The 27,841-nt window shown below is 53.1% G+C and overlaps 1 protein-coding gene across 1 annotated transcript; it reads right to left on the reverse strand.

The window, feature by feature from the left end:
- Positions 1 to 2,955: 2,955 nt before the first annotated feature.
- Positions 2,956 to 27,519, reverse strand: HS3ST3B1L (heparan sulfate glucosamine 3-O-sulfotransferase 3B1-like). The gene is made up of 2 exons (XM_003642322.6): positions 26,906 to 27,519; positions 2,956 to 6,249 (listed from the first exon to the last, which is right to left on the reverse strand). Exons 1-2 carry the CDS (start codon positions 27,319 to 27,321, stop codon positions 5,631 to 5,633), a joined length of 1,035 nt encoding a protein of 344 aa, XP_003642370.3. The 5' UTR covers positions 27,322 to 27,519; the 3' UTR covers positions 2,956 to 5,630.
- Positions 27,520 to 27,841: the final 322 nt, after the last annotated feature.

The following is a 27,841-nucleotide window of genomic DNA, read 5'->3' on the forward strand; positions in this document are numbered from 1 at the left end:
ACAGAAGAGTCAGAACTGTTGCTTGAAAGGCACTTGATAAAATTATCTGCAAAGTGAAGGAAAATGCCTGCAAAAGCCAAAACCCAGCTTTGCACCAGAAGAAAAGAGAGGTCTAAGGGAGTAGGGCCAAGCTGAGGTCCTGAGGAAGATGTGGGGTAAAGCCCACCAGGATGGCTGGGAGAAGGCTACAGCCCTGCCCCAAAGCCCCAGTGGGCTCCCTGCCCCCTCCCACGCACACCACAGAATCACCCAGGGATGCTGCTCTTATTAAAAAGAAAATTCTTTGCTTCGATGCCAAAGACTTATATAAAAAATAATTCACGGTCAGATTAATGAGAGAGAAAGTCATTAGAAATCAAAAATGAGATAATTCTGCTGTAGACATGAGTGATGGTGAGAAATAAATTATATTTGGCTGACATGACTTAATTAGTTGGATACATGGTGCTTTCTTACATTTGCTTCAGTGAAGCTTTTAAGCTTTTGACACATAAATTTCCAGCTAAATAACCTACATGTCAAAGCAGCCAGTTGCATCTTCCCTGCCAAGAGATTTTTGATCATACTACGTTAAAACTTCATTCTTTTGTTCAGGGTTTGGGTTGTTATCAGGGCATGGCACATAACCAAGAGCCGGCTCTGAGGACAGCTGGTACTGGTGCCCTCCCAGCAGCTCCTGGTGGGCTGGGAAGAAATCAAGCCAAGACAAATGGCAATGGCTCCATTCCTGTGAGCAGCCTGAATAACCAGAAATACTTTGTGCTGCTGCAGTGCTTCTCATCATGCACCTCAGAAGACTTCAATGAGCATGAATTAAGCCTCACAATTACAGCTGACTGTATAAACAGTTGCAAATATTCCTCAAGGATGCTCTTCAGTTCTGAGCTGAATCGTTACAGCGATAGTGGCTGACTTCAGCAATCCTATTTAAATCCCATTTGTGAAGGCAGAAGTCGGGATCTAGAAGTCACAGAGGACTGGATCGTGATCACTTGAAAACAAAGGGAAGCAGCAGCAAATAGGGCAAAAAGGTTGGTTGATCTCCCTGTTTCTACACTCTTCTCACCAAGCTATCCCATCATCAACACCAGTTGGTCCCTCCGAGTGAATTAATGCACAGTGCCCTGCAATGATCTGGAATATCCCTCTTAATTAAGTTACATCGCCCGCACAATGGGGAATCTTGGTTGGCCCAAAGCTCTGCAAACTCACAGTGGATGCGAAGCATTACCCAAGCCAAAGGTGCCAACACTAACATTTGACACAGGGATTCCTCCCTCCGATAAAGACACCATTAAACAAGGTGCTCAACACTTGTCTCCCATAGAAATGCCTGAAGGATTTATTACTAATTTATTGTCATTACCTTTCTGAATATATGCATTAAGAAAAGAGTTAACACTGTGATTCTTAACCACAGAGAGAAATTGGAGGATAATAAAGAAGGGCTTTATTTAAAGCTATTAATTCAAATCTAGCAGCTAATTGAGATTTTTTTTTGAAGGGGAAGAAAAACACACATAATTGAGGAAGAGAGGTAAAGCAATCCCAATTGCTGTTCCCTGACAGCTTGGGAACCAGGGCCACCAGCAGCTGGGTATGGGAGGTACACAGGGCACACCAATCCCAGGGAAAACACTCACAGAAGGGATCTCTCCTTAAAGCCAGGCCCAAGCAAGAAGCATCTCAGTCTTCAGGGTTACCTCAAACAGATCACTTTGGTCCCAAATCCAACAACCACAAGCTTCCCCCGAAGCCCACTGACCTCATCAATGCCTTTGTTAAAGCAGGCTCATCTCCACAAGTTCCACACCTGACTTTTGCACCTTGTGAGATAAAAGTAAATCCACCCCAATAATCACCATCATTAGCACCAACCTTTCAGCATCACCTGCTGCTCCATCACATCATTCCAGCTCTTCAGGAGCCTTCTTCCACAGAGCTCTCCAGAGCCACCAGAAGACTTCAGCTTCCTTCCTTCAGGGAAAATGGTTCCCTACATTCAGAACCTGATCCCAGAGCCCTCACACTTATCTTTCAGGAGCACCTGGCTTTGAATAGGACCCAGGCAAGGTGTGAGTGGGGTAACGAGCTGCTCAACCCCTTCACCTGAGGTCAGCTCTCAGCACACCCAGATGCAACACTCAGAAAGTCTATGGGAATTTTAAAGTAAAATCTACACTTACCATACATCTTAAAAACGACTCACCTGTAGTCTTAGTGTTGCCTGAGGTTGGGAGCAGCTGATTAAAATCCTGACAAGCTGGAGGCATGTGGGTCAAATTCCTCTTAAATCGATACTCTGCACCCTGTGCGTAGTCCTGACTGCCATTCCATGTCTGAAAAATGGGCAATCTGAGAGATTCCATCAATTACTCCCCACCGGATGCGAGACTTGCTAAGAAAAATTAAATTATTTTAATTCAGTTTAGTTAAGTGGCAATTGCTCTGTTACATAAATCTGCACTGCTCTTTAGGCGCTGCTTTGTATAGCACTGGCCTGGGACTCCTCTGAACTTAATGATAATGAATTTTTATGTCTTAAAGTGCTGAGTGTGTAGGAGCAGCAGCAACCGCTGGCCCCAGAGGTTTGGACCAGCATCAGCACAATGACTGCAAAGCTTTGGAAAGAAGCTTGGCGCTGGAAAGGTCCCCCACCACCACCAGCATGAAAGGACCAAATCCATCCTCCAGCATCCCAGCACAGGAGGATGGCCACCATCCGCCATGAGCACCCAAGTCTTGCAGTGGGGCTGAGGGCAAGCCTTGGGTCTTCTCCCCCCAGATGAGATGTGTTGGATGGGTCAGACCAGCCCACACAATGCAACTGAGCAAAACTCAACCTAAGGACACCTCCAGCTCCCAAACACACCCTGGGGCTTTGCATGGGGCCAGCAATGCCCAACCCAACTGGGGAGCACCCTCAGCCCAAATGAATGCAGCTGCGCCCGTTGCTTGGTAAAATAGAGTTTTTATTTGTTCATACAAATAGTATGAATTATCAGAATTTCATTTTCCTAGAAACATCTTTCTCTGTGTAAAATTAATTTGTGTCGTACATACCACAAAATACTTGATTTACATTTTTTAAATCAGACTTTTTTGTGTGGGTTTTTTTTTCTCTTTCCATTTTGTTTTTTTTTTATTATTATTATTACTATTTTTTAATTTTTTTTTAACAAATGGGCTACTCTACAGTACCACGTTACAGAGAACGCATCACTAATAGCTGTACTGCACTTCTGAATACAGGACTGAATGAAACTCAGCCATAAATTAATGTTACAATGTGAAGGAAAAAAAGAAAGATAAGAACTTCTAATCACACCTCCAAGCTTAATTTCAAACAAACAAACAAACAAACAAACACCAAAGGTTTTGTTTTTCAGTGATGGCAATAGAACTGATTCCAGTATTAGCAACCGGACGTACACCGTGGGGAATTCACCCTTATTGTCACACTGTCAGGTAAGGCCTTTATAGTGAATGAAGTTTACTGCAGACTTCACTGCAGAGGATATGGAGGCAGGACTAACCATTTGCTCACAGTTAGAAGAGTTATTGTTCACCCTCTGTATTGCTGCTCTTCTACAGGATTGCTTCGTGAGGGCATTTTGCAGCAGGGTTGGATAACACAAATGAAGCCTGCGCAATGCCACGCAGCTGAGGAAGGCATCGGGATATTAAGAAGTTGTGTCCTAGAAGAGAGGAGGGATGCTGAATCTTCCAGCACAAAGACCAGGCAAGCACATGCACCCCAAAAGGAAACACAGGGCAGGGAAGCCACAGAGTGGGAACTACTCGGGGAAGGCAAGCTTTTTCCTTCTGCACTTGGCATAAGCCAGCTTGTAGGAAGACTGAGGATTTTGCAACCCCTCATCACTCTTTTCCAGCACTAAGGCTTTCCTTCTCACCACCCCACCCGCCCCAAGCAGTTCCTTCTCTCAGGCCACCCAACACCACGAGGTCTGCAACGTGCTCATGCATCCGTTGGTAGGGAACGGGGCCTGGCTGGGCACCAAAGCCCCCTCATGTGCATAGATCCAACCACCACTACGGGTTTCAGCTGTGTTTGTGGGACAGCGGGCTGTGCCCCGCTAACCTGTTGGGCCCCACACTTCTGTTGGTGGCACTGCTTCACTGCCAGAAAAGGCTTGGTGCAAGGAGGAGAGGATTTGCACCATGTTCTCTTTTTGTAGGAAGACGTGTTTGGAGGCAATGCCCACGTGGGGTGCTGGCCCTGCTCACTGCAGGTTTGCTACCTGGCATCATGCTTGACATCTCCTATTCCTTGAGGACGTGCACACGGGGTGTGAACCCTACACACCCCACCAGCATGGACACGGTACCCAATGGAACACTGCTGTGTCAGCCCGCACCCCATACAGCTTCACCACAGCCCTGCAGGTGTTCAGCTGAGCTGACAGAACCTCTGACAGTAACAAGGCATTGGGCACACACAGCGATTACCAAAACCTCCTGAGCATGCAAAACACAGCTGGAGCTTTCGGGAGAGCCCTGCCAACCTGTTCTAACATTCCAACACGCTCAATTCCACTTCTGGGGAAGGATTTCCAGGTCACTGCACATGGCTTGACAGTGAGGTGCTCAGAGCCTCCCGTCCTGCCCGACTGCCAGCCTCCCCCTGCTTCTCTATAGGTTGGCAAAGCAGCATTTTTCCCAGCTCTAAGCACACACTGCTCCTTGGGAGAGAGCATGGGAAAGGTGGTCAGTTAAAATACAGCATGAGCAAAGAGGGCCAGCTGCTGTTTCCCAGCAGGGGCGGCGCCCTGGGGGGGCAGAGTGCCAAGCTCAGACTTGGGGGCTCAGGTGGCTCTGTGGGTGTCTCTGGCATCTCCCCACCTGGGGAAGGCACCACTGTGGCTTCCGAGAGGCGCAGAGCGCATCGCACTCACATACATGCATTTTCACATTTGTCCTGCAGTCAAGATTTAAAATGCATAGAGGGGCTGTGGGAAAGAGCCTCCTCGACACAAGGCAAGGAGCAGCAGGCTGACGAGCCCACTCTGCCCGCGCCGCAGGCTCTGCAGCATCCCCATTAGGAAAGGAGCACGGCACACCGGGCAGAGGCTCTATGGCTTGGGTTCCCCACGCTCTGACCCACCAGCTCTGCACCCACCCACCCCACAGAACCCCTGGGACGAGGGAGCAGAGACCGGGACACCGGAATAGGGAAAGCAATTGTTTATAAAGGCCAGATACCCGTAACAAAAATAAATCTGTGCTTTCCCTCCCTCCCTCCCCCCCCTCCCTCCCTTTTTTTTTTTTTGCCTTTTCTTTTTTTTTTTTTTTGCTTTTTTTTTATTTTTAAATACAAATCTTCTTTAGGAAAAATGGAAGCACCGTCTGTTACAAACCAAACCAAAAGAACAGGAGGAAAAACAAAAAAAAAGAAGAGACGTATTAGAATTAAACACGGTGGAATGTTAAACAGGTTACAGGCTACCGTTCTAGCCAGTGCGGTTAGGCAGCTTAGTGAATTAATTGCTTAGGAATTAAAAATAAATTATTATAAAATAGATTTCTGTACATTTTACATACATATATATCTCTTTATATACGCAAACTGTGATGGGCAAGTAATTACAGGGGACTTTCCCACGCCAGCCTCAGTCCCAGCCGAAGTCCTGCCCCGTCATCTGGTAGAACTTCATGTTGAAGGGCCGGTAGAAGTCCCGCAGCCTCTGCACCACCTCCTGGTCGATGTCGGGGTGGGTCCTGCCTTTCGTTTTCCCCAGGCAGTGGGGTTTGCTGCTGCCCTCCGCCTTCTTCAGGCAGGGGAAGCCCTTGGTTTTGTTGAAGTAGAAGTGTTTGTCGGTGATGATCCTCTTGAGGCCCAGAAAGTCCTGGACCCTGCCCAGCTCCCCCGCGGGGTCGCTGATCAGCCTCTCCCCGCTGACGAAGAGGATCTGCCCGATGGGGAAGTAGAGCAGCCAGTTCTCCAGGTGCTTGGCGTAGATGCCGATCTGGATGGCGCTCCACGAGGTGTCGATCAGGCCCGTAGTCCTGTTTTTGAAGGTCAGGCTCTCAAAGGTGGGGATGTCGGGCTTCTTGGAGAGCGTCTGTGTGTAGTCCGAGATGGCTCTGGTCACGGGGTCCCGCACCACCACGATCAGCTTCGTGCCCTTGGCCATGGAGGAGATGCGGGCTGGGGCCTCCTTGGTGACGAAGTAGCTGGGGGTCTTCTCCATGGTGATCTGCCCCTCCAGGGTCCTGGGCATGAGGTCCCTGCCAGCAAAACACGCAGGTTAGAACAGGTAACAGCAAGGAAAATACACACATATCTATGAATACACGTACACATACATGCACAACAATTTTCTTCCTTAACGTGCCTGTGTGGGTCATTTAGCTTGTATGGATAAATCCATTTTCCAATGATCTGGGGACTATGGGTATTACTATTAAAGAGCACTGTATGAGAAACCCAGCCAAGCAATCTCCCACTTCTCCAGAGGCAGGTGAGCCAGGCTGTACTCCACACCTGCAGTGTGGCTGTGCACACCACGCCAGATGGTCAGGATGAGTCCACAGCAGCACTGTGCACGGCTCAGGTCAGCACCAGACTGCCTCCACGCCCAGCCCACAGCCCATCTTCCCAAGGGTAGCAAGAGGAAGGGCTACTGAAAGCCAGGGGCTCACTGGAGCATGCCCACTCTGCTTTCCTTTAGCATCCCCAGTGTGACATTTCTCTCAGCTTAGCCAAAGGAGAGCAATTTGCCCACAGCACGTGCCTAGCTGGTCTTCCAACCACTGGGTCCTCTGCACCCAGCAGAGTATTGCCCTGACAAGCACCAGAAGGAGCATCAAGAGCTGCTAATGGCATCTCCAGCACATTCCAGCCAGTACCCATCAAGGACAGCCTCTCTTCTCCAGAGCCACATGGGTTACTACCAGTTGGGATACAGGATGCAACCAGGAGAACACACCCTCAGCTTGAGAGTAGGACATACCCTCACAACACACAAAGCCTTGAATTCTGCCCTGTTTCCCTGGTCATTTCTAATTAACCATGCAGATAAAAACTGGAGAACTTTCTAAAATGACTGAAATGGCTCAAAGCAAGGAAAGTCATTTTTTTCCTAACATTCACTAGGCAAGCTTAACTATTTTAGACCCTTTGCCAACGCTTTCCCTTTACGACCCCATGGGACTCGTCTACTCTGGGCTGTGAGACAGCTAGAGACAGCATGAGGGGAGTCTGTCACAAAATTAAAGCCATAAAACTTGATTAAGTTTTCAAAGCATCCACCCATCGCAGAGAAATGATTGGTGTATGTGTGATCTGCAGGCGCTTCCCCAGCTGTACTGCACTGCACACAGAGGCTGCTTGCAACCCTCCCATATTGCTTTTGTGCCTCTGCAGCAAAGCTCACTGTGAGCCCTCGCGATTCCAAGTGCTGCTGATAACTCGTGCTGATGCCAGTGGCTGCCCCGAGTAAGAAGCCAAGGGGAAAAAACGACCCATCCGAGGGTAAATAGCAGGAAAATCCATAATGAGTGGTCTGACAGAACAACAAATTGCTGCACGGCCGTGGAATTTGGTCAGCAGCTGTTTAGGTAACTGCTGTTTGATGTAGATTGTACACAGTATTCTATTTCACCTTCTGGCATTAAGTTCATGCAATGTGTTTACTGGCAAGGGACACCCAATGCCCGCACCTGTGGGCGCTGCACTGCACTGTCCATAGAATCACAGAACCATTAAGGTTGGAAAAGACCTCTAAGATCATCTAGTCCAGACCCACACGGGTTGATAGGGCAGTGAGTGGGCCTGGGCCAAAGGGGCGAGCACAATGTGGCAGCCCCAGCCCACAGTGGTGGCAAAGCCTGGGGCTGCCTTCTCAGCATCACGCAAATGGAGTTTCTCATGCAGATGAAAGTCGCCCCAGCCTATAGGCACCTGGGATGTGAATGCTGCTGCAAGTCAGGAGCTGGCATGTGCCCACAAACAAAACCAGAACACAGCTCTGACTAACCCCGTGCCTTTCTGGCTCACCCCACAAACAGGTAACGCCTTCAGAGAACAGCACGAGTCAGTAGTGCTCAGGGAGCGACTCCTAAATCTAACGTGGGCTGATGTGGATTTCGACAGACTACTCATTAAGTGGTGTCTCTTTTTATGGCCACATTAAATCTGAGCTCTACATCCTGCGCTGGCCACCGATTGATTTAAGGTTTCAATCCATGAAGCCTTTAATGGCCGGGGACCTGCCAAGAGAGGAGACTGCTCTCCATGATGGGCCCAGGTCCAACTGAAGGCAGTGAGTCTACCAGGACACTCTGCATTGAGGCCCCGGACATCAAGGTCAACTTCTCCTGCAGGGCTGCTGCAATCAGTGTTTACTGGGCTCCTGGCAATGATGCAAGGCTTATTTTTTCCTCCTTGCACAAGAGAGGCCTTAGGCAGGGCTCTGCCCTGTGGTAGGGGAGGAAATTGCCGGGGGCAGAGTTGCTGAGTCAGGTGAATGGGTTGGGAAACTCTTAATGAGCATTTCCATGAACTCGGAGGAGCGTACTGCAGAAGTGGAAGAGCACGAGAGGCACGCACAGGGCCAGCAGCACCTGAGCCCACCCCTGGTTTGTGCCTGAGGACATGCAGCGTGTCTTGTTTCCAACAGCGAACCCAACTGAGAAGTGGCTGCACAGAAGCTGGACAGCAGCAGAAGTCAAATATCGTGGCCCATGGATGTGGTTTGAACCTCTGACGGCACCGCATCCAGGAAAGCAGTGTTTCATTGCACGTGCCTGTCTGTAGCATGCAGCTTTCCCATGGTTTCCATAAGCTCCCACACAGGCATCACCCATCACGCCAGCAGCCAGACACAGAGCCTTGGGGACAGGAGGAACTGGTAAGTTTGCTGCTGTGAACTCACACAGGTGGAACAGTCATTGAGGAGGGTTTGTTCCCATTCAAACCACACCTGGAGAAGGGCAAACTGGCCTGGGTGTAGCACCGCAGCTCCAACACAGCACACCAGATGTGTATGTTGATGGAAGCAGGACCAGACTCCAACTCTGAATATCCCAGACAGCGACGGCTGCATGAGTGGTAGAGGGAGAGAGAAGGAGCCATCATGGCTGGAAGAGATGCAGCCACAGTGTGAGGGTGGGATATGGCCCCTCTGGGTCGTACAGACACGGGAAGCTTCATGGTGCAAGGCAGTGATGGCAGAGGTGATGCAAGGCAGTGATGGCAGCCACCACCACTATCTGTACGGGAAAGGGAGACGATAAAGCTGGGGCAGGCCGTGGGAAAGAGAGATCCGAGCACAGACAAAAGCTGCTGCACCAGTCGGGACAGGGCTGGATGGAGACAGTGCAGAGGGCTGCAGTGGATAGCAGGGTGGGAAATAAAGACGGTATGAAAAGCTTGGCAAGCAGTCCTCCTGTCTTGTTATCCTCCTGCCTTCTGGCAACCTGGAATCAAAGACCTCTGGAGCCAGCGTGAGCACCCCAATCATCCCATTTTATATTGACTGTGGACTGCCTGAGCCTTTTAAGCCCTTTTCGCCTTGAGAACGTCCCACAGCAGAGAGTCCCAGTGCTGCAGCCCTACCTTTGAACCATCCCCCCGCATCCCCACTAGGGAAGAGACAAGGATTCTGCTTTGTGAGCACAGAAAAGGAAAGTGAGGATGGCAGTGCCAGCAGATTCCTGCATCCCTGATTTGGGCAGCCAGCACCTGGAGGACCTGCAGGTCCCATGAGACGATGGAGATACAGTGGGATCACAGCCATGAATTTCCTGCAGGCGGGGAGCAGAGCCCCTCGCCCCGAGCTATGAACACGTCAAGAGAGACAGAGGAAAAGCTTTTCCTCTAATGAATATTTCCTTGGTGAAGCTTGCATCCTCCGTAGGCGAAGTGATAGGCTTAGTCTAAAGATGGATTGGCCTACTTTACCTATTAACCACTTAGACTAATGTAATAAAGGTCCTCCTCATTCAAACAGCCCTAATCCCCAGCCCTGCTCAGCTCTGAAGCCCACAATTAGATGGGATGCTATAATAACCCCGCCAGGCTGCTGCCTGGAGGAACATGGGGGGGGGGGGTGGGGGTGGAGGTGGGGGGCCTATTTTGCTTTTTAAGTACAAACTTCTCTAATGTGAAAACTGGACTCAGAGAGACATTTACAAAGTGGGGATGACAGGTGGCCCCACGGTAATCCAATCCTGAAGGCTAATGCCCTTTGTGGCAGCTTTTGTCTGCGCAGGGGGGGTCTGAGCTAATCTGCTGCCACGTCTCCAGGAGGGGTCGGGGGGCTTGCAGGGACCTCGGGTGTCGGTGGCAGGTAGGACAGAATGGCACGCAGGACAGACTGCAGCCTCCTGGGGAGGGAGGGGAGCAGAGCTGTGAGGGAGCCTAGCAGGGCTGGTAGCATCACCCAGCTGGGAATCCCATGGCAGGGAGGGATGAGTGGTCCCTATGCCTGCTGCACTGCAGTGAGTCACTTCCGCCACCACCATTGCATGGCTGCAGCAATAGCTCATTCCAGTCTCAAAGCCCCCCACCTCCAGCCCAGTCCTTCAGCCCAATCCCCTCCAGACACCTAAGCTGTCTCAGTTTCCCTCTGCAAGGACAACAAAACTTCACTCCAAAAGGGAGAGGGCTGTGTCTGTGCAGGCACCTCTAAAAAGAAGTGTCGTTACGATGGAGACCAGAATTTCTGGATGCCACCAAGGTGACTGCAGGCGATGGGGCAGACTGAGCAGCATTCATACAGTCCCTGAGGCAGATATGGTGAGAATGGCTTTTCGTGCAGGATTCCCCCAGAGCTGTGCCCTAGAAGTAAGGAAAATAGGGAAGAAAGGGGAGAAGAGCAAGTCAAACTATTTTGGATACCGGCCATGCTCACATTGAGCTCAGCCCTGTAATCCAGAACCATTTGCTTGGCCACGCAGCCGTGGGCATGCAAAGCATCCAACCTATTCCTGGCCACTTTGTACCCAAATTCCTGACTGATATTTCAAGACAACAAGAAATGATTTCTTAAAAGACAACCAAAATTTGGAAACATGACAGTTTCTGGGGAAGGTACCCCCAAAACCTCACAACAGGCAGTCTGACAGACCACATGGATTAGACAGACCAGAAATGGAAAAAGCAGACACATTCGCCCGGTCCAGTAGGAAGCTTTTAGCCCTACACCAGCACCAGAGAATGAGCAAAGGTCTGGGAAGCAAAAACCCAGAGCATCACCAGCATCACAGCACAAGGCCAAAGGCCACCACACTGGACCCATCCTGATCCCATGCCTTTAAGCACTGCTCATCAGCTGGAGAACCAACCCTGTCCCAGTTTCACTGGGATGCAGTGCAAGAGAACTTCCAAGGCTCCATCCATAAAGTATGGCAGCACCCAGACCCCATTCACTGGTATTTACCATTGGCTTTAAGCTGGCTTTATGGAGCTTAAGTTACATACCATTATCTCTGTTATCACTAGCAAGCAAAAACCCCTTATATTTCTTACAAGAAAGCAAATGCTGAAACAGACTGTGCAGACCTTGAAAGTCCAGGATGAGTTTAGCAGAAGACTGGAACATCACCAAAGTTAGAGCCACAGGGACAAACGGCACGGCTGAGTCACCCCACAAGACTCCGAGGATCTAATGGCTGCTTTCCCCCAAAGGCTGATCATAAAATCACCAAGTCGCAGAAATACTACTTTAAAGCAAGAGCCTGGCAAGCAAGCAAGGAAAGAACGTGAGAATAACAGAGGTTTAACTACACGACAGATCAGCACCGAGGTCCACTGGCTTTGGCATCACCAATGTGGCTCCCACTTGGCTCACTGTTGGCAGCTGATCCAGCTGGGGAAGGGGGAGACGATGGAGTGGAAGGAGCAGAGAAGATGCAACCAAAAATTCCTTCCACTTGCTGGCTTATTGTTTGATGCTCTTAGCAAAGTTTCTCTGCCTTGGGTTGCCCTCTCCTCCCACCGTTGCACTGAGGAGCTGTGCAGAAGCATGCAGCCTCTCCTCTTTTTGTTATCAGCCCTAAGAGCAACACGTGTGCCTTTGTCTCAAGCAGGAGCCCGTTGTTTGGGTTGGCGAAGTGTACAACAATAAAAGAGAACGGCTGTGAAGCAGCCCCAGCCTTTCTGAAATGGGTGTAACTCTATCCAGCTCCATCAAACACTTGCCACGACATTGACACAAACCAGATGACGGGAATTAATGAATTTCGGGGGTGAGAAAGGGGAGATAAAGGAGAAGGGAAAGGGGGGAAATAATCCATGGGCGTGAAAGTCATGTTTTTCTCACCCTCCTTGCTCCCTGCCCCCAAATCTGCCAGGTCCCTTCACCTGTTGGGGAGTCTGGGGATTAGGAGAGGGAGAGGAAGGTAGCAGCGTGAAGGCTTCCCATCAAGAAGCTTTGATGATGCCTGCAGGCCCAGGTGTCCACCACCACATGGGAACAGCCATGAAGTCTGATCTCAGCTCTTTTGATGCAGATGCAAACCCCATCACATGGTGGGGTGAGAGCAGGGACATGGGGCACCAGTCCTTATACTGCACGCAGACAGAGTACAACAGGAGGGGACAGCGCAATACACGGTGCATCACAGAGTTGCAGCCTATAGGGGAAGGAATAACTTCTAGCAGCAGCAATGCTAAATTGGCAGTGACATCTGCATTGGAACGGGGTTTGTGCTTTCACGGGAGAGAGTAATAAGGACCAATGTGCCTCAAAGGTTCCGTGAGGCCGAGAAGGATATGCCCACCCTCAGCAATGGGCACCAAGGCACCGGGTAGATCTCTGAGCCTCAGGCTCCTGGGTGGAGCAGCTCCCTGCCCCAACACAGAGCGGATGTCTGATGTCCAGTGCTGGGAGGAAGGGCTGAAGGGGATGAAAACCTGGGAGACAGGCATGAAAGAAAGCCCTGCTTTTTGGCTGGGGGTCCCCCAGGCAAAACTCTCGGCGGGTCTCTCTCCCAACCCTTTGTCCAGGTCCCTCCCAAACCAAGGCAGACATGACAGGGTGCACAGCCCACCCCGGCTCCTCGCTTTGCTCATCCTGCACCAACTCAGCGTCGTATCTACAAACACCCACCAAGAACTTTCTCTCCCTGTTTGCTGGAGCCAGGCGAGATATTCATCAGCTCCACCAGTTCATTATATCGGTCCCCTCTTTATGTAGAGAGCGAAGCCTCTTTCTGTCCCCCATCATACTTAAAAGCTCGGAACTTCCACTAAATAATGATCTCGCTGAGGGGGGGGGGGGGGGGGGGGGGGCGGGGGGACAGCACTTTACATATCAAAGGGCTGCTTTGGTGGGATTTACAATAATTTGAGATGAAGTGGTAAATATTCCATTCACTCCACTTTATCTCCAGTAATAATTATAATCCTATTAGCAAGGTCCCAAGAAAGTGATTGCATTATCATCTAGCGAGCATCTATGTGGATTTCTTGGAGTGGGAAGGCCATAGGCAAGCAAAGAAGGAAAAGCAACAAAAGATGCAATTGCCAGCACCTCCCTTCCCCCAGCAGGATTTGGTCTCCATTGTCCTGATGCTTCAATAGCGCTTTGCTCTGAAAATAACAGCTTTTGAGTGCAGAAAGGGGGTAGGGCTGAAATGAGCATCTTGCTCCTCCCGGTCAAACCCGGTCCCATTCAGGGCCACCAGGTCCCCCCGCTGCCACTCCGGGCACAAAGAGCCCCGGTTCCTCTTCCTGCCGGGCACGGCGCTTCGATTAAAAGCTAATTGCTGTTTCTGGGTGACTTCTTCAGAATATCACAAAGCAGCACTGCCCACTGCTCGAGTCCTGTGAGATGAATCTGCCTCCATTTCCAAGAAGAAAAATGATAATAATTAAAAAAAAAAGAAAAAAGTTCTTTGTTGCAAAGAAGGACAAGGAAAGGCCGTTTTTGTTGCAAAGAAGGACAAGGAAGGGGAAGTTCTGTGACTTAAGGGGGAAAACTAACCCTAAGCCCAGCAGGAACCACGCCTGAGCTCACGGGCAAAGCAGAACCAAAGGCTTTTTTCCAGCAGATCGCAGGGCCAGCTGCGTCTGCCGAGCTGTGTGTTTCGCCCCTGTGTGCTGCTGCCTCTTGGTGCACCCCAGCAACACACAGAGCTGCAATTCATCCCTGTGCACCCCTGTCACCTCCGTCCCTCTGCCAGCAGCTGTCACCCATGTGCGGTGGCTCCGGGCTGCAACACGCCGGCACTGCCTTCACGGTGCCCAAGAGCTCAGCGCAAAGCAGTTGTAACATTTCTCCCTATAAATGAAGCAGACAATAGCCCAGAAGGGAGGAAAAAAAGAGGAAGAATTTGAGGCATCTGCTGGGATCCAACACTCACAACTCAATCCTTGGGAAAGATCGGTCCTCCCGGCTGCCTCTGCCCGACATGTGGCTCTCTCACTGTCACCAGCCGCTTCTCTTCCCTGTAATGCACCTCGTGCCAGAGATGCTGCTTCTCAAACACCCCTTACTGAGCATCACAGGGCCCACGCTCCACAGGATGCATCAACCGGCACCTGCTGAGCTGGGACTGGTCCAGCAGCTGCAAGAACCAAAGTGATGTCCTCACCCGAAAGCAGGCTGGCCAGGAGGAGTGCAAAAAGAGCTCCTCAGCCTGGAATCACTGCTCTTCTGCAGCCTTCCTTGGAGCCTGCAGGGGGAAATCACGGCTTCAGGAGATGATTTCAGGCTGTCTGCGCTCCCCTAGAAGGTGTGGGGTGGCAGAGGCTGTGGGTTTGATGGCTGACGTCTCTTTGCCCCTCAGACATGCCAGTGCTGTGGAAGGGAACAGCGGCCATCATCAGAGGCATTCAGCTCCCAGCAGCACATGCACCAGCCCAGCACAGAGTCCATAGCCCCAAAGTGCTCCCACACCCACTGATTTCCTCTCCTAATTTGTAGGAACAGCACTAATCCTCTCAAAGACATTAAAACACCACAGGCACTGTCCTTTGGACGTCTCTCCTTACTTCTTGGAGAAGCGCTTCCCTGCAGTGATGGGATCAATGCCCATAGGGTTAAACCCCATGGATGTGAGAATGTGGGTGAATACAGCTTGCTGGCTTTCAGTGGGTTTCCTAGAAGCATCAGGTCTTTCAAGAACCCAAAACCCAGCAGCACCATGGCTAATGCAGGAACAGAGCCACCCATCAGCCCTGCGGAGCAGAGCAGCCTCCTGGCTGCCCCCAATGGATGCACTGTGGGGTCAGACCCCACACCCTGCCTCAGCATGGGGCCTCTGTTAGCTTCAGGCTGTCACACTGGGGCTCTGGATCTCCTGTGCCCTGCATCTGGAGGTATTTCCTATCCCTGCCATATTCCTATAACCCAGGAAGCCCAAAAGATGTTATCCCGTCAGCCTCATCCCTAAAGCCCTTCTCCAGGGACCCCCTGTGCCATTTGCCAGTGGTGGGGAGCCCAGCAAGCAGAGCAAACCTCACGCTGGATCCAACAGGCATATCTTCAGTATCTTACACAGGAGACAACAGCTGCTCCAACCATCCCCACATCACTTTAGGACACCACTTCAGAACACCTCAGCAACACCTCACAAGCTCCCAGCCAGGGCAGGACTGCAGGGAGATGGACTGAAAACCGGGGACACACAAAGCTCACACACCACGTTTCATCCCAGGGATGAGCCACAGCACAGGGATGAGCCGATGCTTCCACACCCCTTCCCCTTCCCATGCTTTCCCTCTCCCTGGAGCAGCCCAGTCACCACGTTCCACCCACTGCAAATGTTTCTAGAGAGCTAAAAGAAAAAACCCACCAACTATAGAGCCAGCCCTCCACTCAACGCCGCACGAATCAACAGCCACCAAACAAAACCAACCCAGAGACCAACCCACGCTCCCCTCCTGCCCCACTCATCAATCACAGCCCCACTGAGAGCTCTTTTGTGTCCTTCCCCCGAGCACACAAATGAAAGCCCCCAACCTGTGTGCCTGCACAGGCAGGTAGCAAGCTGCACCAATAGTGCTGCCTTTTGTCCCACGCCCCTGAGCAGCCTCTCGTTTGCACAGGGAGGGCTCTGCATGCACCTAGACACACACACTGCTCCCATGGAGCCCTGCTATTAAATAAAAGCTTGGTGATAAAGCCCCGTGCTGCCTGCAGGGACGCCTCGCTGTTTGTCACTCCTGCGGGGCACCCATGGGGTGGGACATGCATGCAGGGTGTGCAAAGAGACCCGAAAGGAGCTGGTGCTGGTGGCAGCTGCGTGACAGTCCTGCTGCTCTTCCTCACCCTGGGGAGCAGAGCAGAGAGGGGAGTGGGGAGACTGCCTTGTCCATGCAGCAGGGATCTCCTGTGGGCACTTGGAGCCTCAGAGCATCCTCCAGAGCAGCCTGGCTCCTCCACAGAACGCAGGAAGGAAGCAGTTTGGGTGGCAAGGCCGGGGCAGGCAACAGGGAAGCCTGCAGACAGATGTACACGTGCATCAAGAAAGGACTGCATATCTTTAAAAAGTCACTCCAGGAATTCATCCTCTGCAGATAAGGGAATGCTAAAGGCAAAAGGCAAGCAACCAGTACTGCCCCAGCAGCACAGGCCTTGGAAAGGACAGCTCAGAAAGCAACCAGCCGTCCATTTTCACCACCATCCCACCCTAAAAAAGGTACAGTTCTTTCTTCTGCTCTGTTTGCCAAGAGCCACGTGTGTACGCATGCTGCTAACACAGGCTGAGTGCGGCTGTGAAGCTGCTGTGTAGCCCCAGTTCCCCTTCAGCAGAGCCACTTGGAACACTGGGCAGCCTCCACGATGGCCCTGAGCACAGCAGGGCAGCCCTCTCCATCACAGGTCACAGTCCCAGTGACAAGAGCCACAGTGATGAACAAACTTCCTCGCTACAGAAGGTGACAGCAGCTGCTGGGTGGCACAGCCGTGATCTGACCCAGTGGCCATCCGGCCACCAGCCTGTCCCACCTCGGGGCGAGCTGTGTTTGCCACCCACTGGAACAAAGGCCCAGGAGTTAAAACACCGGTGATCCTCTCAGCACTGATCCCTAAATGCATTTTAGCACAAATGGGATTGCTGTCTCACCTCATTCCTTAATGGATTTGCGATTACAGCCAGAAAGGTGTAGGCGGTGCATTGGAAATTAAGCTTGCCATTGTAAACAGATCAGGGTAGGGAGTGACAACACATTTGTCCAGGATGGGATTTTCTCCCCCAGCATCTCCAGTCAAGCCGGTATGGGCCCTCCTCCCCCCAGCCTCTCCCCACCCTTTTAACCCCTCACAGAAGACTCCAGAGGCCAGAAAAGCAATTAAATTAAGAGAGCAGGGTGCCCACTGAGGACATTCTGCTGGGGGTGGCTGTGCCACCATGCCACAAGTTGGGTGCCAGCAATGCTGCAGAGCTCTGGGTGCAGCAGAAGGAACACCGACAGCCCTGGGAAGGAGCGAGACTCCCAGTGGAGGAGGGAGACAGGCAGCAATTAGGGAAACAAGGAGCAGGTCTGTCTGCAGACACCCCTCCTGCCCCAGTCATTACGTGGGACCATGGCCGGTCATAAGCAGTCAAGAGCTCTTTAAAGAGCAGACTCAGCTGGTGGAGATGCACTGCTGCAAGTACAACAGATGCAAAGCACTACTTCTAATTAAGAAGGCATTCACTTAATTAGACACTGTGCATTGCCATATCAATGATTTGATCTAATTCTACACACTCAGGCTGTGTTTAGGAGGGCTCTTCATGCTCGCTGCTCACTTCTGACTACTTGGGCTGTTTTTCTTCCTACCCTGATGGCTGCAAGGCGGGGCCATGGCTGCAGTGCCAACCCAAAAGGACCTCGTGGAGCCATGGCACACTTGCCAAAACCCAACCACTGGGAGCAGATCCACCTATCAGGCAGGTCGTAGGAAATGCACGCACAGATCAACCCTGGCCTTGGTGCTGAGAGCTGATCTCCTTCTGAACCCACTCCATGTCCCTGACACAGAGAAGGCAGAGGGCTGGTATGCTGAGGGATGGAGCACAACCCAAGTGAAATGACTTTTCCCTGAACACTGAAGAGTCTGAATGAGAGCCATTGTCATTCAGATGAAACCGAGTGTCAGATTAACAAATCAATGGGCATAGGAGATATAAAATGGGTTACCATTGAACCCTTTCAAATACTCAAACATATGGATGAACCAAATGTGAATTGTAATTGACTCACCCGCACCTTTGATCTCTACACCCTTGGGTTCCCAAAGAGACGGCCGGCCCCCTCTAACTGAGACTGAACCAACTCGGGGCTCCATTGTGAGCCCTCACAAAGCCTTTTCTCTCCGCCTCCATCTCCTGGATGTAGCCACATCCTGCCTCTTGGAAACCGAGACAAGCCAGCTCAGCCTCAGAGAGCCACAGGGCTGCAGGAGGGCAGCTTGAGTCTCCTGGATGCAATCTCTTGCATGGAGCCCACCAGCCCCAGGCTGCTCTCCCCACCACCAATCCCTGGTTCTCAGCCACGAAGGATCAGCAGAAGAAAATAACCAAGTGTGCAGCAATGATGCTCACTGCTCCACTCTTCCTAGAGCTGGCCATGGGGTCTGCTTAGGATTTCCCAAGAACTTTGCTGATGGGCTCTGTAGCATGGATGTGCCCTGACTTCAAAACCCTTCCTTGGTCTGGAAGCACTGAAAGCTGCTCTGCTCCTCCTCCCAGCAGCATCTGACAGTGCAGATCACTTCTACTTGATGAAGAGATGCAGCTTTTAGTTTTCCTGGAAGGTTCCTGCAGCTACATCAAGAATAACCTGAATATAAACCAAATTTTACCCCTAAATGTTTACTTCTGGAGTTTGCGTAGAGATTGGACCCATTTTGGTTATCTACCCAAACACACTCCAGAAGAGTAAAAAACCAAGCATCGGTTTTGATGCTGTACAGATCTCAGCTCCAGAGGAGTCACGCAGCAAGCATTTGTTGGGCTCTAATTTCATGCCTTGTTACATTAGGTTGCTCCAGGCCTTTTGGAAAACCCAGCACAATTCATTCCTTCACCTCCAGGTTCCCAACCCCACACCAACCAACCTTCTGTGGACCCACACCAAAGTCTCCTCATCATCACAGTGGCAAATAAAAGCACTGTGCAGCTCGGTTACTGCTACGCTGAGCCTCACAGCAACAGGAGTCTTGAAACACCTGCTGCTGAAGGGAAATCCCAACAGCTCTTCCAGTTCTGGGCACCAATGTAGAGGGCAGAGATGCTGCATGTGTCCCCTCTCTCCATCCCCAGCAAGAAGACCGGGTTTAAAGGGGGTCTAGGGGAACTTGGGGGCCTGGGGGCAGGCTTTTCTCTGCCCCCACCATTCTCCAGCTCAGCCCCAGCCCTGCAGCTGCTCAGCACAACTGGTGACCTGTGCTGGGATGGCCGAGCGCGACAACTGCATGGCTCACTGCAGAGGAACCCAGCGAGGAAACGGCCACGGGGAGGAAACTCCTGCGCTCCTAATCTGCTTTAGGAGTGCATGAGCTTGCTGTTTATATATAGCTTAATTAATTATTACACTGCATTTAGCAGCGTGACCTTGAAGCCATCTCTGGGGGGAGCCAGCAGCCCCAGTGTAGCGGGGCAGCGTGCGAGGCACAGAGACACCCCTCCCTGCACCAGACTGTAATTAAGAGGCTTCAGAGCAGACAGCAGCTCCTGGCCCCTCTCAGCTCACAAAACACTAACCTGCTATTCCACTTCTGCTTTGGCAAGGCCGGTATCTGCTCCTAAGGCTTCGCTCGCTGCTCAACAACCCCTGTTAGCTATTCCCTCTGAAAACACCATGCAGACAGCCCAAGGCTTGTTAGATAGCAGATCTGCTCAGAGGGGAAATTTTATTAAGAAGCTGTGAGCTCCGTGTGAAGCTGCAGCGAGCTGAGTGCACAGCAGGGCTTTGCTGATCCCCATCCAGCTCCTCGAGGAGCGGCGATGCTGCGGCTGCTCAGCTCTCACATGGTTCTGTTTGCAGCCTCACTGCCCAGAGTCACAGAGAAGTCAAGGTGGACACGGGGGGATGTTCAGGGATGCCCACAAACCCCATCACCCCACCGAGCACCTCTGGGTGCTCTCCCAGCTCACCCTGTGTGTAGAGGTGGGGGATGGCGGTGCGACTGGCTCAATAGGTGGCCACAGTGGGGTGAGAGACTGCAGGCAGCATTGTTCACCATCCCTCACCTGGTGCACGGGGCAGAGGAAGCTGCTGCCTCCCCCCGGTTGCCTCCAGCACCTCCTGCCTTCCTTCCAAGTCCAACACAGCTTACAAAAAACAAAACAAACAAGCACCACGCATGCCAGAGCTGCGGGCCTTGCCAGTTTTTAAGCAAATATTTCACAGCCCGACGAAGCAGCAGAGCACTTGGCGGATAAAGCATCGGGGTTTTGTCCTCCCCCTAGTGACGGAAGGTCTCAGCTCTGACTGCTCAGCCTCCTGCACATGGGGCACATGGGACGAAACCTGCAATCCTGCTGCAGTTGGTTCCCCAGTGACTGTGCAGCTCCCCATGCACAGCTCACCAGCGTGCAGCAGACTTGCTGATCTGCAGACAAGTTTGCATTCAGTACCCGGAGGGGCTTCCAGTGTTGTCCATAACGTTGTTTTTTCTAGTTGCTTTATCAAAGTTAATCAAAGTAGCACATTTTGCCCAAGAGGACACCGTGCATGCTTCAGGAGCAATGCTTTCCAGCTCCACCACTCAAACACACACTGGGGCCTGATCCTGTTCAGAGGGCACTGAACTCAGCAAAGTGGGCTGGATCCAGTTGGTGCAGAGCAAGCCTGCCCACGCAGCAAAGCACGCCGAGCACCGGGATCAGTGCTCCCACCCCAGCTGTGCTGTGCCACAGGACCGCAGAGCAGCAGCCCAGGATTTGGCCTCACATTCACACTCAGCAAGGGATGTATAACATATATATCCACCTATAATGCTCTATGCGGACCTATAAAATAAAAACCTATGCACAATCCCCGCTTGCTGCTGGAAGAGCCAACTGCAGGGCTGCCAGCAGCTCACACTGCTGGGAACTGGCTGTGCCAGCTCGATGGGGAGGCTCCAGAATCGCTCCCTTTCTCACACAGCAGGCACTTGGTGGCTTTCAGCTGTGCAGCAGCACAGAGCGGGCTGGCTGGGTCACAGCTCTGAATGTGAGCAGTGCAATACTGACAGGGTGGCACTGCACCAGCTGCGTCAGTGGGACCGCTGCCCTGGAGCTGTAGGTAAGCTCAGGGTTGGATGCTCCGCTGCTGTAACACAGTCAAAGGCAGCACGAAGTCACAGTGTCCCTCAGCGGGGACAGACACCGAGCACAGCTGGCTCCAGGGTGTTCCTGAGGAACCGGAAGGACACGTCAAGGATTTAGCAGAACGTGGCATTTTTCTTTAAGTTCTCACCTTCCCTGCTACCCACCGTGTGACGGGGCCCTGTCACACTCATGTGTGCCAACAGAAGGAGGAAAAAAAAAAAAAAAGAAGTTAATTATTCATTCACTCGAAGTCAGTGTGAGGTCTTCTGCAGGCACCTCTGTACGGCTTCTCCTTGGATGCTCCCACCAGCAGCATCACAATCCCCAACCGCCCCAATATCTGAGCCTCTCCATACAGCCCCTGAGGCAGGAGCACATACATCTCCAGAGCGGGCACACTCATCTGGGATCCCAGCAGCCCACAAACAGCCCCTCACACATCTGCTCCACTCCTCTTGAGGTCCCTCACGTCCTCCAGTATGAGGACACCGCATTCAAAGCCACCATGCAGGAGTGTTCTCTGGAAGCTTCAGAGCTATTGCAAAGACAAAAGCCACCACAGGGAACCTCTGAAGAAGAGATAAGAAGAACTCATCTCCATTCTGCAGCGCTACGAATGAACACTAAGGCCTTCTGCATATCACGCCTGCACAGTCCCTGCTGTCCCAGGCAGGAGGAGCGCGGAGGACCCTTTGCTGGGACCCCGGTGACCCTTCTGAACGTGGCTCTGGGCACCTCGCAACCACCTCCATGGAACCACAGAATATCCCAAGTTGGGAGGGATCCACAGGGACCACCAAGTCCAACAGCATCACCAGGACCCCAAATTAACCCAGGCTGCTAACCGACACGTCACCCCCAGCCCCCTCCTTGCTGTTAACGAAGCGAAGACATGGGGCACCAACCCAGTTGACAGCCACCAGGCTGAGCTCCTCACTGAAGAACCCAGCGCTCATTGCTCATGAGCTAATTAAGAAACTCCCCCCCACCAGCTGCTGAAAGACCTGAAATTGGGCAAGCCTGGTACAGTCAGCAACTCCCAACCCAGCACTTACTCACTGCCAGGAGGAGGCGTCCCCTCCGGTCACTCCCTGCAGGGTGACAACAGGTAGCGTCGATAGCCCCTGACCCCCTAATTACACTGCTGAAATAACGAGCCCTGGGATTTGTTGTTCTTGGAGCCACGTGCCAGCCGTCCCGCGCCGCGCGGCCCGTTTGTTAGCCCTGTGACCCACTGCTCACCCACGGTCACACCGGCGAGAAGAGGTGAGCAGTGCCGCTGAAAGATGGCTTAATTAGGATGGATTAATGACACCGAGTCCGAGCTGGAGCAGACAGAGCAGTTGAGCGAGCAGAGCCTGATGGTGAGACGAGCTCAGGGTCTGGCCAGCTCTGAAATACAGCTCCACGAGGGCAAGTTTTACAGCCACCACATCCAGCCTGGAAGCGTATGGGGAAGACATCACAAAGCTCAGCCCACCATAAAAAGGAAAGAAAAAAGAAAAAACACACAAAAAAACCCACACAAAAATCCACAAAACCCCCCAAGCCAGAGCCCAGCCCATGGGGTTCCTCCCACCACTCCCATGCCCGGGCGCAGCTCACAGCTCGCAGCACTGCCGTATCAACGCAGCAGCCCACCACGTCCCCCCCAACCCACGGCCAACGCTGCGGAGCTCAGCAGCTCGACAGGTGAGGCCGTGAAACCCGATCGGTGCAGACAATGTCGTCCCCCCAGCGTCGTGCTGGGAAGGCCTCGTCACGTGCGCCGTATCGGGCAACATGCTGGAAGCGCAGCGGCGCGCTGAAACCCCCGCGACACGAATAATCTGGGCCATCTGTTTGAACAACTCAACCCTCCTCAGATCTGGAGGAATGATCCCATGCGAACACAAGGGCCTTGCTGACTGATTCCAGCAGCCCTGCGATTCGGGGCTGTTTGCAAAGGGAATTGGCCTGGCGGCGTTGGCACGCACGGTGGAAGGGCAGACGGGACCCTGAGCCCATGGGCACAGCGCTGGGCTGGGAATGACCCCTGCCTGCTCCAGCCAATGCAAAGCCAAGATTTGTTTATCGACACGTCACGTAAACGTCGTACATAAAAATACAGATTGATTGATACGGATAGACGCATGTGATATTTTTAATTTATTATTATTATTCTTATTCTTTTTTACGTAAAGCAAATAAAATCTCAACGGGATCGGCAAAGCGACTGAACTGGAGAGTTCAACCATCCCACTGGGATGTGCTCATTGCCAGCAGTGCAGCTCCCGGCATCGCACTGGGGGCACTGCTCCTTGCCCAGCTATGGGGCTTTCACACAAAGCTGCTGGCAGAACTGCCTCTATTCCCAAACTCCCCGGCGATGAGAAGCCTCCAGGAGCAATGGGAGTTGTAAGCAAGCAGCTGGCTGGGGGGACAGAAGACATCGGGGGTGTTACACTCACTACCACCATAAATTCAGGCTTCACAACGGCCAAACGTGGGGTAAAATTCCACCTCGCTCAGATTTACCCTGGGTTCAGTATGGCTTTCACCCCTACAGCCACCCGATGCGTTACCCTTCCTCTGCTCCCCATACACACACACCCTGGGGGCCAAAAGGACCCTCCTGGGGGCAAGAACAGGAAACACCACCAAACGAGGATGTTTTCCCATCATTTGAGAACTGGCACAAAGCAGCACCCTGTGCCATAACAGCCCCACTGCTTACTGGGGTGGCTGTGGAGTTCAGGAATGCAATGCGCACAGCCGGATCCAAATCACCCGGGGGGGAAATGAATGGGAGAAATAAAACGAATAATCAGAATAAAAATATAACATAAAATGCAAAGGGGAGGGGGGGAAAAAGAGAACACGGCCTGGCTCCTCGAGCAGCCACAGCCGGGGGGTATGGGGTTCTACTGCGGGCCGAGTGCTCAGCACACAGATCAGCGATGGGCAGCGGGGCCACGAGTGCACAGTGCAGCCCCACAGGGCACAGGGCTGAGCCCACAGGGCCCAACATGAGAAATAAATGGGAAAAAAAAAAATAAGAAGAAGAAAACCACCCCCAAAACACGTAACCCTAACAGCGTGATGTTGTTTCCTCACCGCACATTAATTACAGGACAAAAGGGTTTCAAGTCCCCGCCCTATTAAAAATACACCATTATTGCCCAAAATGAAAGGAAACTAAATATATATATATATATATGTATATATATATCTCAATTATTTTTCCTTGTATCCCAGGGAAGAAGCCATTCCCATCCGAGCAGCACCCCATACGCACACAGCAGCTCCTCGCGGGCTGCTCGCGGTGCAGCCGGACCCAGGAAACTCAATTATCGCCCCAAAGTTCCTCACAATTCGTTCTCAGCATGGCTGGATCCCATTTCTCCTCTGTCATGGTGGATATTTTCCCTCGGAAAGGTTAACATGCTGCTTTCACTACCGGGGAAAGCCCCGCAACATGCGCACAGGGTTATTTCCATTGGATCCCCAGCTATCTCACTGTTAGGGAGTTTCTCCCTCTCTTCCCTCTGCTTTTTAGCAGCTCAGCACCACTTATGCTGTTCTGCCTTCTGCAACAACCGGGGGAAACGTGTTTTATTCCATTTAAACTCCTCCATGTAACAAATGGAGCAAGAAAAAGTTTGTTCTGCCTTCTTCCCAAGTTCCTCACCGTGTGCGGGACCTTCCGGCACGGCACAGCTCTGAGATCGGTACAATTCATCACAAATACACCCGAAATTTAAGCTCTCATCAAAGTGAGGCAAGCAAAACTGCCACGACTTCTGCCTCTCATCGATCTGCACAAAGTTTCCATTGGAAGATGGCACCGCACGGCAGGAAGAAATTAAAAGGAAAGGAAAGGAAAACAGAGCCAAACCGAAGCAAAACTCCCAGATCCAACCCGACCCGCTCAGATCTGTGGGGATAAAATCCCCCTCCAGCAGCCAACAGTTGTGCCCCCATCGTTCCAATGGCGGTGGGTTGAAGCGGCAGCGATGGGCGCTGTGGGCACAGAACGGCCCCACGTTGAGGGCTGTGAAAGCCCCCGAGCAGCAGAGCTGAGGCGCGCCCCGCTCAGCAAGAATGATATTTTACAGCGGGTTTTATCTGGCTTTATGGGGCCGTTAACAAGCAAACACAAACGCTTCTCCTTATTGATGTTCAGATAATAAATAAAAGCCTCAGTGGGGCTCGTGGCAATAAGCACACTCCTGCGGAGAGCCGAGAAACCAAAGCGTGTTGAGGTTCGGGGCAGTTTGCAGCTATGCAGGACCTGATCTGTAACACCGAAATTCATCCCGCCCAACTCCTGCATCTCACTCAAACCCAACTCGGAAATAAGGCAGAATTTGCAAAGCACGCAGCCATTATTTGGGCAAATATCTCCATCCTCCTCGGTGCGCTGAGCACAGTTTCGCCTTCCTTCCCCCTCAACCCATTTGAGTTACAGCCTCCCAAGGCACCACGGCCACCCGCTGCCTGGGAGCTGCCCAGAACTCAGCTAAAACAGCCCCAAACCCACAGCTCAGCCGCCCAGCAGTGCGCTCACAGGGGTAGGGCACACGGTGCTGGAAACGGAGCAGCTGATAAGAAGAAACCGTGGAAGAAGTTGCGCCCAACTTTGATGACAGCTCCTCGAAACGTTAAAAATCACACGGGTCCCTTCGATGCCGACTGCCACCCCCGTGCTGGGACAGCAGGCTGGTGCAATCATAGGCGTTATTCTCTCCTTCTCCCCCCTTCCACCTCTTCCTTGTAAAAGATTAATCAACCATTTTATGGTCTAATTTAGGCGCCTAATTAAAAACAGAGTTCAACACCTACAACACCGTTTTGCTAATAAATCCTGACAGCTCCTCCGCTCTGCAGTACGGAGGCTCTCCTTCCCAAACGCCAAGTTAATGTTTGATGGGATATCGGTCTCAGCCCGTGGCCGTGGGACGCCGCATCCTCCGCTCGAACCTCAGAAATCCACTCCGCGGAACCGCCCGATCACACCCCGCATCCCCTTCACGGCGGCATCAAAATCCCATCCACCGACCCGGGCCGGAGGGTGGGCTGCAGGGCTGTTACAGCTCCGAACTCCGCCGCTGTACCCGCCGGCCCCGACCGTCTTTGGTACCGCACGGATCGGCCCCGAGCGCTCCGGGCGCGGGGGGATGCGGTGCCCGTGCGGCCGCCGCTCCGCTCCAATTTTCAACTTTTAATTAACGCCTCGCGTGTTTCTCGCTATGTAACCCCTATCCTTCCCCTCCTTTCCTTCCTGCTTTTATTTATATGTATATATATATATATATATATATTTTTTTTTTTTTGGGGGGGGGGGTTCTGCTGGAAGCCGCGATGCGGAGCGAGTTCTCATCTCGGAAAGAGCGAACGGAGCGCAGCGCACGGGGACCGCCCCGCACCGGCAGCGCTGCTCCGGTCCGAGCGCGGCCGGAGCTCCGGCAGAGGGGAGAAAAAAACCCCACCGCACGGAGAGAGCTGGGGAAGGAGAAATTAATATTTAACTCTCTTTCAGGATGACGTGCGCTTTGCTGAGCGCGAAGCCCGCAGCCGCCCGGCCGCCGCCCGCACCGCCTCGGACAGCGCACTCCGCGCGGAGGGCTGATAGGAACCGGTTGGGTTTGGGGGGTTATTCTTCGTTTTTTAAAGGTATCCGGAACCGCTCCCGCTCCCCGCCCCGTACCTGTACCAGGCGAGGCCCCGCTCGTAGTTGCGGTCGAAGAAGTGGGGCTCGGCGCCGACGGCGCGCACGTCGGGGTGCACCCGCAGGAACTCCAGCAGCGCCCGCGTGCCGCCCTTCTTCACGCCGATGATGATGGCCTGCGGCAGCCGCTTGCTGCCCGAGCCGTTGAGGAAGGCGGAGATGGGGCTGAGGGCGGCGGGCGCTGCCCGCGGTTCCCCGGGGCCGCTCTCCTCCGGCGGGGCAGAGCCGCGGGGCGCCAGCCCGGGCAGCGCGGCGCAGGAGCCGGCGCACGAGTAGAACATGTAGAGCCAGAGGAAGAGCATGATGGAGAGCAGCAGCAGCCTCCGCTTCAGCGGCAGCAGCGGCGGCGGGAGCGCGCCGGGCACATCGAGGCAGCGGTTCAAGCGCTGCCCCATGTGCCCGCGGGCGCGCCGGGCTGCATGGCTGGGGCCGCCCGCCCGGCTGGCTACCGCCCGGCCCGGCTCAGCGCGGGGACGCCGCCGCCGCCGCCGCCGCCACCGCCCGGCGCCGCATGGGCCCCCCCCCCGAGCCCCGGCCCCGCGGCCGCCGCCCGCCCCTCGGCCCCCGGCCGCTGCCCGCCCAGCGCCGCTCTCCCCGCCGCCGCCGCGGGCGGCGCAGGCAAAGGCAGCGGCGGGGGCGGAGAGCGAGGCCGGCCGACGGGCGGCGCCGATACCCAATCAGCGCCGCGCCACACCGCATAATGAGCCCGACCGCAGCCTATGAGGAGACAGGGAGGGCCGGGGGGGCGGAGCGCCGGCCAGTTGGGCGGTGAGGAGTGGCGCTGATTGGCCGAGCGCCCGGCAGGGCCGGGAGCAGCCCGAGCCTCGCAGCGCGCGGTGCGGCGGCGGCTGCTCCGCGCCCCGCCCGGCCGGACCGGGCCGTGTCGCGACAGGGCGGCTCGCTGTCGGGACGGGG

Source organism: Gallus gallus, chromosome 18, assembly GCF_016699485.2.
Source record: "Gallus gallus isolate bGalGal1 chromosome 18, bGalGal1.mat.broiler.GRCg7b, whole genome shotgun sequence".
Taxonomy (NCBI): Eukaryota; Metazoa; Chordata; class Aves; order Galliformes; family Phasianidae; genus Gallus; species Gallus gallus.